The sequence below is a fragment of the Calypte anna genome, chromosome 5 (genome assembly GCF_003957555.1).
Source record: "Calypte anna isolate BGI_N300 chromosome 5, bCalAnn1_v1.p, whole genome shotgun sequence".
In the NCBI taxonomy this organism is placed as follows: domain Eukaryota; kingdom Metazoa; phylum Chordata; class Aves; order Apodiformes; family Trochilidae; genus Calypte; species Calypte anna.
Window position 1 is genome coordinate 7691082 of NC_044250.1, and position 16860 is coordinate 7707941.

The 16860-nt window shown below is 36.2% G+C and overlaps 1 protein-coding gene across 1 annotated transcript; it reads left to right on the plus strand.

The window, feature by feature from the left end:
- Positions 1-15641: 15641 nt before the first annotated feature.
- On the plus strand, positions 15642-16474 carry PTH (parathyroid hormone). Its single transcript, XM_008503926.1, has 2 exons — positions 15642-15727; positions 16207-16474. Exons 1-2 carry the CDS (start codon positions 15642-15644, stop codon positions 16472-16474), a joined length of 354 nt encoding a protein of 117 aa, XP_008502148.1.
- The last annotated feature ends 386 nt before the right edge of the window (positions 16475-16860 follow it).

Here is a 16860-nt window from a genome sequence, read left to right on the forward strand (position 1 = left end):
GGACAAAAGAAAATTTAGGGTGGGTTTTAAGTTACTACAAAAAACAGGCAAAGCTACTCGTTCCCTAAGAGTAAACTTATCAGCAAGATGGTCCTGGTATCCAGTCTCTTCCTTTGTTTCCTTTTTAACCAAAATGTTTCAGTATGTCCTAGCTGCATGTAGCAGAAGAAATAGGAGGTGAATGGTGGGACCAAGAGAGCTCCTCACTGATGAATGCCACCTCAGTTAGAGCTCTCTCAGGAAAGGAACATGCAAGAGTAAGATGAATTGCATGCTGAAAAAAAAGACAACACAGAACAACACATTTATTAATGATGTAAAAACATGTCATCTGCTCAAGACAATGGACATTGTCAGAAGTGTCTGAGATACATGAATCACATCTACCTGCTGTCATAATATTTGCACCAGCATGAAGAAGAATGCTGGGTGGATATAGCAAGTACAGATCCATTCAAACCACACAGTCAAGAGTGGAAATCATTCTTAGAAGAAAATTCTGACCTTCATTGTTAAAATGCAAAAGTTATGACCTGAGTCCTGTACCAGTTTGAGATATCAAAGATCACACTTGTGCAGCCAGTAGTGGTGGTAATTGTGAGGGAGCAGGCCTAGACAGAAAATGTGGATGTGTTGCACAGCTGCACAAGCTGGCATTGCTGGGGCAATTTGTAGCTTTCCTACTTCCCCAGAAAAAAAATACAGCTTCTCAACTAGAGGTCCCTTGGTTGAGCTCTTACACTACTAAGCAAGGCCTACTCATACTTCCTCCCTAGTAAGACATCAAGGAAGGACAATTTAGCAGCAGGGTAGCTGTGGTCTCTATTTAACAGTAAGTGTTAAATCAGCTACACACTCTCTGAGCACATTTTTTCCCAAGGCTTTGAGCTGAAGTATTCCCTTTGTTGTGATTTAAAGTTTGTAATAATGGAATATTACCTGTACAGAATGGATATTATCTGATCATGAAGGTATTATTTAATGCTCATTAGGTGGTTTAAAGTTTTACAGAAATTGCACCTTTATATTAGAGTATTTCATTACTTCAGTGTGGATTTCCCAGAATTAAAATAACTTCCTGATACAATCTGGGGGATACCACTTATCTGAAACTAACATATGGTACACTCATATGTATTTTAGCAAGTTTCTCTCCTTGCTCTTTTGAGAAAGTCTATCTTGTTCTTGAGTTACGAAATTGTAATGAAGAAGCTAATAGAAATCTTTAATCTCAGCATGAGAGCACCATCTAGAGGCAATAATGTAAACTGTTTTCCAGGTCTCGAAAAATTATCACAGTTGCTCTGCTCTGCTGAAAAGATATTTGTGTGCCCTAGTCGGAAACAGATGTTAACACAAATATTTCTTCAACCAACAAATAAGACAGGGGCAATAATACTAACTATATAGCTTCTGAATGGATGTCAAAAGAATGACTGGATTTCTAAGTTACTATGGACTGTGTAGTATCTATTGCAAAGTATAATTCATCATGGAAAAATCATGTTTGAATTCACTTCTGCATCCTAGACTTGCTTGAGCTATATTTTCATAAAGGTACTCATTAGGTGTGAAGAAAATGCATAAAGCTCATTAAAACACCTTTAAAAATTCTCATGAAATATCTGTTAGTTAATAATACCTATTTTGCTTAAGTAGAACTACATACCAAGTCCTTTGGTAATTATTTTTTCTTTCAGAATTCTCTTCTGGGTGCTTCCAGAGTCATAGTCAATACACTTTTAATAAATATTCCGAGATTAACACACACTCCCAAAAAGTTTCTGTAGGTTTATTCTGGCTAGAAATCTGACAGCCTTTGCTCATCCATGCATCACAATATTGGCAGTGACATCTGGTTGGGAGAAGGGGTCAACACCCTAAGGCATTGTTTCTAACTCTTACAGAGTTCATCTATCAGCACTTGTGGAACACAGAAATTAGCTACATCACAGTCCAGATTCAGCCTTTGCACAGCCACAGTTCATTGATTTCATCAGAATTACTTCATAGTTAAGTTGGTCCAGTTTCTCTTTGTTAATACAGGAGTGACCATGTAAAAGTTCTGTCATATCCTGTTATTATCTGCATAGGAAAGAGTTCAAGTATTTTTTCTTAGGAGTAGGGCTTTATTCTACATGTTTTATCACACAGGTGAGAAGCTTGTTTATTATTGTACTGTTGTTTCTCAATAATATGAATAAGGCATCCCCTAATTTTGGTTCCCGTATCAAAAGCAAGCCCATTCTCTGTGTTCTTGCTGATCACTGGCTGGCCACACGGTTCAGTTAATAAACCAAATAAACCCTTTCCCTTCTCTCCAGGAGAGGGCAGCCTTGCTAATGGCATACTCAGAATCAGCCCACGCTCAGATGCTTTTTAAGATGTCACTCGGTAGGTAACTACTTCTGCAACTTTTGCGGATGACATAGAGAAACGTCTTTAAAATAAAAGGAAAATGTTGCCTCTTTATAGGTATTTTATAATCTGTCGTGTCCCCTTTAGCACTAAAATCTGGAAAAAACATGTTTGGTAGCATACCTGATATATAAAGAAGTGGCCTTTTTCAACTTTCTAATATAGGCAAGCATTGAAGTATATCCATGTAAAGATGAAAGCACTTTTCCCCTGAGCTTCTTACAATTTATTTTCTCTTTTGTCCAGCAAGTAAGCTGCTATCCTTGCTGATAGTGCATGGGACACTTGAATCTTTTATTGTGGATGTCATCAATGGAAACAGACACAGAAAAAAAGGTTCTCTGGTCAAACACCAGTTAAACTCTAAGTTCTAGACATTACCCTTGTGACAGGAGTTGGAGGGAGTCTCTTAGATACCCATTGTCTCCCTAAAATTTCATCAGCTATGCAAGAGCAAAATTTATAGACCATTTCTTTGTTTAGTTTACACTTGCATATTTTTGAATAAAAAGTAAGTCCACTGATTACAACAATAAACTGAGAACATATCCCAGAAATTAATACCAAAAAAAAGTAGGCTGACTGCTGTGTATCCCTACCTTTACAATCGTAAAAGGATCTTAGTTAATGAATGCTTGGTTGCCTCTCAAAACAGCAAGCTGGGAGCTAGGGAATTTGAATTCTAGGCCAAATTCTCTTTTTTGGATTACTGGCACAAGTGAATTCCAGTTTAATTCTCCAGTGAGAAAGTTAGGCTTGTAAGAGTTGTCATCTCTGTGGAAGCTTCTATGGGATTTGGTGCTTTTGAAACTGTACCAATACAAAAGAGAAACATCCTGGCAGTCTGGTTTCAAGGCTCACTTAAGAAAATCTTGTCCATCTAAAGGACTAAAGGAAACCACTGCCTCTGAACTCTAGAGAATGTTGTCAGAACTCTTTTGAGTCACAGTCTCGAATGTATTATTATTGTAGATGTTCCATCCCTGGCAGTGTTCAAGTCCAGGCTAGACTGAGCTTTGAGCAACCGGGTCTAGTGAAAGGTGTACTTGCCCAAGACAGGGGGGTTGGAACTAGATGATCTTTAAGGTCCTGTCCAATCCAAACCATTCTGTGATTCTATGATTATACACTGTGTATAAATGAACAAAAAAGCATTATAAAGTGCTGCTCCTCCTTATTGCATGTGTGATTTAGACCATACAATAAATTTAAATGATACCTCCTCTTACATAATATCTTGTAACTTTGATTTGTTTTTCTGTCTTTCTGAAAAATAGCTGAAGAAATCAGTTATCTGTACAGATGTAATGGTAACATGAGCCAAGGAAAATGCATATTAGGCAAAGAATGACCTTTGTGATATATCCACCTCAGCAGATCTGTCCTTGATTACAAATATTCATGACTAATGGTACAGTTTTAATTATAATGGAGCACTTATTGTTGAGATGCTGCAAATGCATCACATTTTCAAAAGCTTTTGTATTTGAATTCTTTGCCAGTGCTTGCTGAAACCCTTTGAGAGACAATAATTTTCTAGTAAATTTGCCAAAGCTAACTTGTCAAGATATTGCATGATAGAAATCTTAAATAAGGTAAAACACATTGATTAAAAAAGTTAAAAGCACAAATATTTATCCCTTTCATATACATATTTTTCAGTACCTGGATTCTTGTGATGAAGAGAAAGTGAAGAAGACAAAATACTTATGGAAAACTTATGTTCCAGTGGATGATAACTCTTGACATGCAATATTTGGGGGAATACAGAAATTACTACATCAGGTCATACTCAAGGTCTATTTTCTCTTCTTTACCTACTACTTCATACCCAGTTAATTCTGAGAGATAACTAACTTTGTTAGTTTTGTTTAATCTTGCACTTCTTTGTTATTCCATTTTAATTACTAAGGCAACTAATGAACATAAATAAATCTTACTTTTGTATAATACACCCAATCACCTCAGCAGTCTTTCTCAAAGACTGACACAGTTTCTTCACTGTCTTCCAGAACAGACTGTTTCTACTGGATGTTTTACTTAGTAACTAAATATTGAAGATCATTTAACTACCTTACATAAATTGTTTCTAGTTATTAGAAAAGCCCCTAGGTTTGGAGCCCTCAGTACGGAAAAGGAGATGAAGTGGAGCAAATGCAGCAGAGGACCACCACTATGGTGCTTGAAGCAGTCGCCTTGTGGAAAGAAACTGAAAAAAACTTATTCAGCCTGGAAAAGGCTTAGGAGGGCCTAGTAACAGCCATTCTGTACCTAAAAGGAGGTTATCAGGAAGACTGAACCAGACTTTTTTTTATCAAGGTGCACTGTGAGAGACTAAGAGACAGTGGACATAAATTGAAACGTGAGATTCTAAGGAAAAAAAAAAGTATATATATATATAAAAAAGTGTAACTGAAACAGGCCCAGAGAGCTTCTGGGATCTTTGTCTTTGCAGGTTTTCATGATCCAACAGGGTTAAGCCCTGAGCAACCTGGTCAGAATGACTTGTTGCCCCTGGTTTGGGAAGGCAGTTGGACTACAAGGACCTCTGAAAATCTGTGAACAGGAGGTAGTTGAAAGTCCCTTCTTTTAAAAAGGTTACTTAGACAGTAGTCTCTTCTGAACACTGAGAAAATTGGAAAGCCCTTTGTTTCTTAGTCTGTACTAAGAAAAATTAAAATGCAAGATATTTCTTTGGAAATGCAAAATATTGATGCGGTATCATCACCTGGTCAGTCCAATGCTATTGACAATGCAGCCACAGAAGCTGAGTGACTTAATAACACCTGTGTTTCACCATCACAGGACTAGGATGTAAGTAAATGCCTGTCACAAAGTATTTATCATACTTGTGCAGTGAGATAATACAGAGAAGGGTTTTGTTACACAGAGGTGGGATTGGCACCAGAAATAACAGCTGTCAGTGTGAGGCACCCCAGAAATCCAAAAAATGACAATCATTCCACTCAGTATTCATATTCTTGCAAAGAGCTTTTACCTCATGCTTCAAAAGAGTAGAGCAATAAATTAAGGAGAACAGCTTTTATTTGGATTTTTTTTTCAGAAATAAGGTAGGCAGCATGCCATATGACTGATTATAAATTAGAAATAAAAACCCAAGAGAGAATCACAACAGAGATGGATAAAATAGTGAAGGCTGATGAAAAGAAAATATGTCTGGAGAGCACAAAATATGTGACACCCAAGAAGCTCCAAAAAGAAGTCTGCAGATTTTGTGTTATTCCTCTGCAAAGATCAATGCAGAGAAGAAAAGGTGAAACTGCAACCCTAGTAGAGTAGGAAATATATCCCTCTCACAGGTATGAGATCACTTGTGGCAAAGAGAGCTTGAAAATATTATATAATAAAGCAGTAATAGACTTACAGCCCCGTAGTTTGCACTGCTGCCTTGAATTCAAGAATTCCCATACCAAACCAGTTCATCTTTTGGTCTCTGCAACCATGTTACACAGCACGGACCACTTTTATCCCCACTTGCACACATTAATGCAGAGGCCTTTTGCTGATATTTCCTATCATTCTATGCTGATTTCAGCTGAGATTTGTGGTCACAGTTTGTCCTATTGCTGTTTGTTCATCTACAACATGAGTAACTTCCCTCCCTCATGGTATGAGAATTACCATGAGCAAGAGACCTATTCAGTCATTAGTGATAACACAGCTATTAAGAATTCTTTCCTGTAAGGACACTTACTCATCTAAGTATATCTTCAATGTAATGAGGCCATTTGAGCATGTGTGTCTTCAGATCTGCCCATTCCAGTGCAGTCTCCTCTCTTTACATTATTAGGCTGCTAGGCCACTGTAGCAGTGATGTATGTGATTGTTCAGGTTAAGAAGGGCAGTAATTGGACATAAAATTCATGCTCTGAGTCCTGTGGTATTCTGTTTGCAAATATTTCCAATATATAACTTCACTGTAAAATGCCCTTGGAGATCTAGCATTTGATCCAAGAATGACTTTTCCACTTACAATAAACTGGGTCCAGATTTGTGTGGATTTCCTTAAGTATAAGGTGTTTCTTAAATACTGTTGTTTTCCAGAGGAAGAAACACTTCTTTAGATTCTGTTGTAACCTTAAGTTCAAGGACAGTCTTGCAAATGTGCATGATTCACTTAGAATATTTGTTCCCCTTCATATAACTCAGCTATGTGCATCTAGTCTATAGGCCTTTTTGACCCTATCTAACTTTACTCTAGGACCTGTGTTATTGCCTGATATTTCAGATCTGCTTTTCTTTTTAAATGAACTTCAACAAAAGTCTGCAGCCAAAGTCCAAATCCTCAGATGCTGAAAATTTGCGTAGCTCCTTTGAGTTAGTACAACCATATAAACCATATAAACTGAACAACTGCTCCCATGATATTAAATGTAAGCTAGAGGGGTGCACTAATTTTACAGTGATGCAGAAAGAACCCAATTAGCAGAGTGAACGAATATGCTTAGAGAAGACAGTTATGTAATTCATCTTTTTTGGGGATTAGCCATCCCTGAAATTCTGAAAAAGGTAACTGGGTTGGGATATTTATAGAGTCTGTTCCTATAGTTACAGCACAGATGCTAGAATGGAACAAAAACAGCTCAAGTCATCTCCTCTGTGAACCTTAATAATTTCATATTCTCACAAATATTTATAGATCTCTCACATACAGGGATTTAGGGGTCTAGGATGCTACTATTGCCTCAGCATCTGTTTGCACATTAGTATGCCCTATTTCCTATTAGCTTTTGACTATGTCTTTGTTTTTCAGGTCATTTGTTTTACAGAGATATGCAGAGTCTCTTTTAAAGGAGTTTCTCACTGTATGAGAGAGAAGAAGGGGACTTGGGAAAATTAATTTTGGGAAAACTAATGCAGTAATCTCCTAAATTATTTTTCTAATTTCACAAAGCCACTAAGGGATGATGGCTCATAATACTTCCTTTACAACCTGTTTTCTACGATGCATTTGTAGGATGACTGTAGAACTATGAATCCTGTTGTTACGGCTACAAGATGACAAATGCACAGAACAATTACTAAAAATAGTCAGTCCTTACCCAAATACTTCACATTTTGAGGTCATGCAGAATAAGACAACTTACAGAAGGGAAGGAGCAGTTTGTAGCAGGATAGTGTAGGTTTAGGCTGCTTAGGATAGGTTCTGCTTATATGTATATATGTGTATAAAAATTTATATATATATGTACATTTGTCTATATGTATCTTTTATTAAATAGTGAAAAGCTGTTGGTTTTTTGGTCATTTTTTTGGCAAAGGAGACAAGAGAAGGAAAATTTTTACAAAAAGTCTAGAAAATTACTGGTCAATACAGATAGATTAAAAATATACAAATGATGCAAATAAAATTCATATATTTTAAGTATAAAATTCAACACTTTTTTGTCCTTAGGAACACCATTGTTAGAGGGTTGGCACCTTCTTGCTTGCTTGCATCAAACCTAGCACAGTATTTTCTTTCAAAACTCAAAACAATTCTTTTTCCAGTTCTTAGTGTTTCAAGTTCTTCAGCTGACTATGGATTAGGATTTTTTCAGAACATTCACTGGATTGAAGGAAAGGTCTGAAATGTCATAATTAATTTGTAAATTGTACTCATCATTCCCATGAGATTTAATCAAGCTCAAAATTGCTTACTTGGATGCTATCTGCTTATCTGCAGTGACTGCAAAAAATATGGGAATATGAACTTGAAATGTCTTTTCAGTAGAAAGGATAGAAAAATACGTGGCTACCTGCATAAAACATGCAGACCTTCATTGTTCCCTCCAGTATCATCCTGAGCCTTCATGATTATTTTATGCAGAGCTAGCACATTCATTCTTACGGTGGTTTTGTTAGGTCAAACCTGATACTTGTAGGTATCTGCTGCTTCCTACCTCCTACTTTCAGGATCAAGGGGACACTAATACTTTATTGCTCAAACCTTTTTTAGTAGATGCCTTTGCTGCTTTTAAAATAATGATTTTACAGGATGTGGATATATGTGTCTGAGTGTGTAGGTGTATGCTGAAGAGACTTTCCTGAATCCTGAAGTCTTGAGTGAGGTCCTTCAGATTGGAAAGGGAAGGGGCATGGGTTTTAGATGAAACCATATTTCAGTGTTAGATGTATTTCCCTCTGAGATTATCTGTGCTCTCAAAAGTGGTCTGTGTGGCTATTCAGGGGTGCCATCTTGGTTTCAAGGGTGACAAAAAAGAACACGAGCCCTCATTCAAGCTCCAATTATATCACATGCCATTAAAAGGGAATTCAAGCCTGCACAAAGTATTTTGACCCAAGAATAGGCCAATAAACACTATATATGTAATAGGCCAATAAGTATTATATATGTATGTGCATATATGTCTATATTCATTTGCACATATACATAATTCAATTTTGCATTCATCTAAAAAATCTGATGACCCACAAGCACTTCTGAGCTCTGTACCAGCTTCCTATCTACTGAAAATGACAAAAGTACTGAATTGTTCAATATAGTAATGAATTCAGCAAAACATGATGCTTCAGTTTCCTGAGGACTAATATCCCACTGAGTAATTATTTACTGTAAAATAATTTATCAGAACTTTTAAATCTGAATGAAAATCTATACTCTCACACAAAATTCTACAAATATTTACATATTTAGCTTAAAATTCACCAACAGTGCTTTAGAAACGTGCCAATATGTATGTGTTGGAGCTAAACACAGCTTTTATTATTGTTTATGATTTACAATGGCACTTTTTTTTCACTGACCACTGAAATATGTCTCTGGAGAGACAAAGAGATACCTCATCTTCATGACTTTCCTTAACAGCCATTTTAACATTCCTTCAGGCTGCTCTGGGCTGTTTCATCAAGCTGCAGATTCTTCTCATAAGAGAGAGATGAGGTAAGCTGGGGTCTACATTTAGGTTTGAAAACAGCCATGTAATGCTGTATGAAATTCTATGCAGCCATGGTATAGCATGGCATGCAGAGAGCAAAGAGTCATACATTCATGATCATATCAACAAAGTCTGGCATGTCTGTGACAAGTCAATAATGATATCCATCCTAAATGGATACCCAGTGCTATCCCTAATAAACCAAATAGCTATGCTAGATCACATGGATAAGTTACACTGAGAGCAAAAGGAGGTGTCCATTCAGACATTGTCTACACTTCATTTCATCAGTGAATACTCTAGAAATGATCTGGATCACAATTATGTAGCAAGACGAAGCTCTCTTAGGGAACGGCGCTTCAAGGTCCAACCAGGTGTTCCAGCAGAGACTCACAAGCAATGCTCTAAGCCTATGGCTCTCAGAGCTGACTAGCCCAGATAGGTGCTGTTGCTCCAAGAGCGACTGACCTCTGCTGGCTAACTCAGGACTGAGCTCCGGCTGTGTCTTAGGCCTCACCTTTTATTGGCTCCCTGGTCCTGCTCATGCGCAGTGGTGGCCCACCCTAATCAGGCACAGGTGGGCTTGACACAAGCTCATGCTCACTCCCTGGCAATTAGTGGCACCTGGTTGCCTCATTTCACTACACAATTATTACTCAGTCCAGTTTATCTCCCTAGATGAGCAAGTCTACTTAAAGCCAGGTGACTGAGTCTGGAATCTACCAGCTTGGGCTCTCTCTCTTATAATTTTCTCAGTGATATTTGCATTTAAATCTGTCTTTGCTTAAATGTTCATAGTCTAGAAACAAACATCATCAGTACTTACTTTCCTCAGAAAGAAATCAGGGAGATTCAGCAACACTGTGATTCTCAGATTAAAGATATTACATAACTGAAGAAATGTGGCAAGCAACTATTTCCAAATTCACATTTGCCAGTAGCTGCTAAAAACACATTATGAAGCAGAATGGACACCAACTAAAAATATGAGAGGCCACCTTTTGATTTTCACATAAGTTCTGTACTTCTTTTTTCTCTAATTGGAAACTGGTATGTGGTCAAAGCTTCATCTAGCTGGAAGAACTCAAAAAGCACCTGAAGATACCCAACATTGCTTACATAAATTGTCAAACATGCTGCTATGGTATTTGAAAAGCCACAAATCTTGTCAATCAAATGAAGTTCTTGAGAGTTTACTGACTGTCACTTTGGATCTTCACTGTGTCAAGGCAGAAACATTCCTTGGACACATTTAGAAAGGTTGCCTCACCAGTCATCCTGCATGTCACCAATTACTTTTTTCCCTTGCTCAATACTCTGCTAATATTCTCTTACACAAAGCTGCAGTTAGAATGCATTTAATCTGGATCTACCCACTGGAAGAAAGTGGAAAAATCCTGATTTTGTAAATAACACAGAGCAAATTTTGACTGCCATACTTAAGCATTAAATCTAGAGGATGAAAATTTCTGTAGGAACATTAATACATCAGATTACATAATCATTTTTGTCTCTTAAGAGTATGACTCTAGAAAACTCTTTTCATATTCCAGTAGTGCACCTCAGGATGCGTTTAATTTAAAGATGCAGTATAATATTTTGCTCTAATGAAATGAATAGAATATATGAAGTAAATTACAGAGAATTCAGAATTTTTAGAAGATGGCTGTCACTCACCTAGCTGGGTGTAAAATCTGTCTAATTGCTTTTCACCTGTTTTCAACCCTGGAATCTGATTACACTCAATGGTGCAAATTCAATGTAGGCAGCTTGTCACCTGCAAACAAAGTAACACAAATTTTTTTCATGCTCAGCTGATTCAAGTATCTGTACAATCTATAAGGGAAGGTCATGGAAGGGTAGTTCTATGCCTGATAAAGAAAAAATCTTGTCAGAGGAAAAGGCTATGGTCAGCTCTTCCCTCTCACATTGTAATTCAGTCTTCTTCAGCCTTCTTCCTCATGTTGAGAAGTGCCTTGCCCTTGTTTGGTATCTATAATGCCTCATGGCATAGAAAAGCCATTACTGCAATAAACTCTGGAGTATATAGCTTTATTATCTCATCTCCAGTATAATGCTCTGGGGTTTTATATGATGACAAAAGAGAACATTCAGTATGAGCTTTGACCTCGCCTGAGACAGTTTGTGTACATGATGAAATAACCACAAATTTGAACAAGTCTTCCAAGCATTATTGCATTTCAGTGTCTCATAAAAAGTTACACACTCTCATTTCTTTCTCTCCCAAAGAAATTTCAGTATTGATAACACAACATAAACAAAGTAGTTTGCAATCAGTTTCTCAATATGTTGCCTTTTTCTTGCAGATACCTGAAACATTTAGTGGTTTATAGTTTCCTGACTGACCTATTCAGCTGTAGCTAGTTTTATGCATTGACTCATTCATAGCATGCTGGTTTTAGAATAAGAAAACTCAGAATCCATAGTATTTTCCCCCCTATTATTCCAAGAGGAGACAAAATTGTCCCCTGTAGATTAATCCTCTTTTATAGGCACTAGAAATGTACCCTCACTAGTAGAAGGTAATTTTCTAAGAAACCTGTTGGATTTTTTTCACCGAGCTGTTGCCATTGCATTTATATACACAGTCTTACACCTACAAAGGGTCATAAAATCATCAAGAGATTTTGTTGTTGTTGTTGTTTCTTTCCATTATACAATTTATATAACTCATTTTTGCTGTAGTGTCTCTAAATTTGGGTAGTCCTAAGCCTTCTACTGAACAGCATTTCAGGAAGTGTCAGCTCTGGTTTCCTGGGTTTGACTCTTGGATTAAGTAGTGCTCAAAGGCATCTGAATTTTTTAAGGGATGCTAAAGAAAGAGAAAAAATTGAATCTGAAGATGAATCTGTATTTTTCTGAAACATTAAAAGAGCACAATACTACTTTCAGCTCATCGATACACAATGGATATGCTGTGTCCAACCAAAAATGTACAAATTTAGAGTATTTTATAAAAGAACTACATTTGGTCCATCATCTGTCATTCCCACATTTTATATGCCAAATTTAGCAGACATAGATTATATAGAGTAAGTTAATAGGAGCTGTATTTTTGAAATCACATGATTTCTCAATATCAGGGATAATGATAATAAAATACTATATTTTCTGTACAGAAAAAATATACTATAAGCTGTACAATATTTATTGTATTGGCATCTTCACTCATCTGAGGCAAAAGTGCAATTCTAATTTTTCTTATGTATTTTCTTACATGTGAATATTCTTAAAGCATCAAGTGTAGCCATCTTTCTTTGAGATTTTCTGTACAACCTATTTAGTAACTTATATTTAAAATGGTAATGAGTAAGGAATCCTATTTCAGAGTTGTTTTAAAGATTAGGTATGCAGCAAATAAACCAGTTAAAATTACATCTTGTTTAAGGGCATCTGTACTGACATACTATAAGTTGCCTGAAGTGAATTAGGTATTTAAATTATAATATCATACTCTGATGTTTTCTGTGTCTCAGTTTTATTTAAAGATGCAGCCTTGGGGTCTCTTCTAGATTTACATGTGAGCTGTAAGGGATACAGCTGCAACTAAAAGAATAAAGTTGGCAATTCAAGTCTGCTAACACTCATTTTGCAATTGTTACTAGGAGCTCATTACCAATTTTTGCTATCAGTTGCTGCCAGTTTGTATGGCAGTAAGATTTTTTTGTACACAGACAATAGATTGTCTAATGATTGTCCTTTAGTTAAGGCTTTACTGTCATACACTTGAGGTTCCATATGAATGTCAGGCCTCTGTAAAAATACTGCTTTGAGGCATTGCATATGTTTGTTATGGTAAAATCTAAAAAAATTGAGAAATTCATTATCAACTGTGAAAGGATTTTTCATATCCTTTCCTGGTATGCCATGCCCATTGCACATTTTTAGCCTTCAGGTTAGTATCCCTAAAGGCTTCAGGTTAGTATCCCTAGTGGCCACATCAGATACAAATCTAACACAAATTATCATCCACATAAGCCTCTGCATACTTTCTTTTTGTATAAGTGAAATGATATTGACAACAGACAGTTGGAAGCCCTCTCTACCCTGTTTTTTTGAGCTTCTTTAAGTGCATTATTTCTTTACTTCTCAGTTTATTTACCAATGGAACCAAAAGATCTCTTCAGAGTTTTTTGGAGTTTCTGGTTCTTCCCTTCCTTTCCCCTAGAGAATACCACCTATGTAAATCAATATATAAAATATCTTTTTTACCTCTTTGTGAAATCCTACCAGTATATATATCATAACTGAAAAAACAGTCATGGTAAAAGCAATTACAGCTTCCAAACAGTGTCTTACAATGTGTGCATGTAAACTTCTGGGTTTTTTCCTGGACAAACATGCTGGAGGTCAGAAGGAGTATCTAATAGAGGAAAAATATCTTGCCCCAAAATAATCTTTGTAGTGATTGATTTAGACATTTCACTTCTTAGAATGTGGGCAGATGCTTTTCCAAAATTTATAAAGCAATAACTTATATTGCAGCCTCTTCAAATGCCTCCATTTTATTTAATGCATGTGAGAAATTCAGATATATTCATAGGTATATAGGTATAACAGAATAGTGAGTCTAATACTGTATTTTAAAAACTTTTCAATAAAAATATAATCCTCCCTCATCTTGGGGCTTCTTATCCTCTCCAGTATATTCTTTCAAAGGAACCATAGTATCTAACCTGAAGTTACTCTTATATTACAGATGTTAGCTTTTCAATATTTTGTTTTAATCCTGCATTTGTAAATCACTAGCTTCACTGATAAGTTTTACCTGCCTTCATTTAACAACACAATGTTTTCTTTGCAAATATTTCCAACAGCTTCAGAGAGGATGTTATCATGAGCACAAATCTGTGAGTAATATGGAATCTGAATTTAAAAGTCAAACTTCTTCACAGCTACCCAGGACACTTTCTTTTTGCTGAGACCTTTCTTTTCCTTGTAAATGCCAAATTAACAAAAGCATCCGAGGGTGGGTACGTGAGGGTCAAGAGGGTGTGTGTTGAGAGTGACATCAACTGAGACAATAAAAGGGCTTCTAAGTTACTTAGAAGCTCTATTTAAAAGGTACATTTAGGGGGTCCACTAAACCAATTCAGTAGTCTTTAAATATACTTGACATCAAGAGACAGTCATCTGCCGACATACCCAAGCCAGAAATCTGTTTCAGATACTATCTGGTAAGTACACTCTATTTGATTTCCAAGTTCTGCAGAAGACATATTTAGAAAATGTTATTTCTGATTCCTTATTAATTTTTACATTGCTTCTTTCCAGACTATCTTAAAAATAGAGTGAATATTAGCAAGATCCAACTGTTTCATTATCTGAACCAAATTTCTGAAATTATAAAATCTAAGATAGTTAGAAATGCTTGTGAATCCATATGCTGAATTTGTACCATTGGGTTAGATGCACTGCTGGGACCACATTCACACTAAGATATCATGTAATAAATGCTTTTTCTGACCTAAGGTAAAGCTGCAGAAAGTACTGCAAAAATATCACTGTGGAGTTTTCTATTTCTTAAGTTTCAGTTACTCTGTATCAAGTTTCTGAAGCTATAACAAAAAGATGCCTTTTCTAGCTGTCAATACTGAAAATACAGACTGGAAACTGATATTTGGACTGTCATTTCTGTCTGTTGTATCATCATCAGTAATAAATATTTTTCAAATATATCCCAAGTGGCAGTTTTGCTGATGATGTACAAAATAGAGTGCAATTCATTGTGGTGATGCAGGATTATTACTGAAAAAAATGAGGGGTGCAATTCTGATTTCTCATGTATTTGAATGGAGAATAACATAACTCAGCAGAGTTATGCCTCTAAAAAATTGGAGGAAAAGTGTTAGCCTCTTCATTCTGAAGAAAATGCAAAAGACATTTAAAAAAAAGAACACTTTTCACCAGCATAGCTATATAAAAATATTTCAACATACTTGAAGCATATAAAATATAAATGATTTTTTAATAATAATAGCATTATTGGAAGAACATGGTGCTTTTCACCCAATTATCCACAAAGTGGGTACGTGTATGATAATGATGCAGGGTAACTAAGGCTGAGCAAAATTCTTAGACTTGACTATGAATGAACAGGAATTTGCTCATGAAATTAGTCTTAGAACTACATTGCTCATTTGCATTCCTTGCTCTAAAACATAAAAAAAAAAAAAAAGTAGTTTTCAAAATCACTTCTCTGAAATCTTTCTTCAACTTTTTTTCTAAACTAAATCTCTTTGGTGTTAACAGAAATTGAAATACTGACTCACACATGTATTATTTTCTATCTTTGTAGACAAAATGACTTCTATTAAAAGTCTGGCCAGGACTGCCATCATTTTGTATGCCATATGCTTTTTCACCAACTCTGATGGAAGACCAATGATGTAAGTACATTATTATACACTTCCAAAGTTTTGAGGATGATTTTATCTGTTCCTGAGAACACGACTGGTTTGTCTATATGTAAGTTTATGTACGTGCCAGTCCTTCTGTCCCTGCTTAGCTCTATTGTTCACAGAAAACTATGACTGAATGAACATCATAGTTTAATTCATCAGTTACTTTTTATCAGATAAACCTTAAGGTCATCTACAACATCTAAAATAAATGATAAATGCATAGTCAAACAGTATGGTCATAAAAATGGACAACTTCCAACTTTTTGATGCCTTCTCACTAATATATCCATTACCAATAACAAATCACCACCCATCTTCTTTTTCTCCAGTTGTCATTATGAAAAGGTAGGTTCTACAGCTCTGCAACGTGATAACTCATAAAGGCTCCCAAACCTGTGTTTTTCACTTAAGATCTAGAATTCAAGAAGGACCACTATCAATCACTTTCTTTGCTTTTTGCACAGGAAAAGATCAGTGAGTGAGATGCAACTAATGCATAATCTTGGAGAGCATCGACATGCTGTGGAGAGACAGGACTGGCTTCAGATGAAACTGCAGGACGTGCACAGTGCCCTGGAGGATGCCCAGAGGCCTCGAAACAAGGATGAGATTGTCCTGGGTGAGATAAGAAGTCGGAGGCTGCTCCCCGAGCACTTGCGGGCAGCAATGCAGAAGAAATCCATCAACCTGGACAACGCTTACATGGATGTACTCTTTAAAACAAAGCCATAATGAAAAAAGGCCAGAGCATTATGTCTGCCAAAGTAAGCATGTGTCTGTATATCCTTGATCAAGTAGGGCATTTATTATTATTTATCCAAAATGCAATAAGGATTAAAGGCTCCATTCAAGACTGAATTCCCCCATGAAGTTAGACATTTCACAACCAAATAATAAAATGTATTTACAGTTCACTCATGAACTGCTAATATCTGGTTTTTTTTAGAAATTTCCATCAAAAAAAAGAAAAAGAAAGCCAAAACAGTAAGAAAGTTGAAAAATCATTTTAGACCAGTTCTTCAATTTGTTCATGCACAGCATTTGTATACAATCACTAGGCCTGCTTGTGCTCTTAACCAGCAATTAATAAAAGCAGTAAAACCTGTCTCCAGAATAGC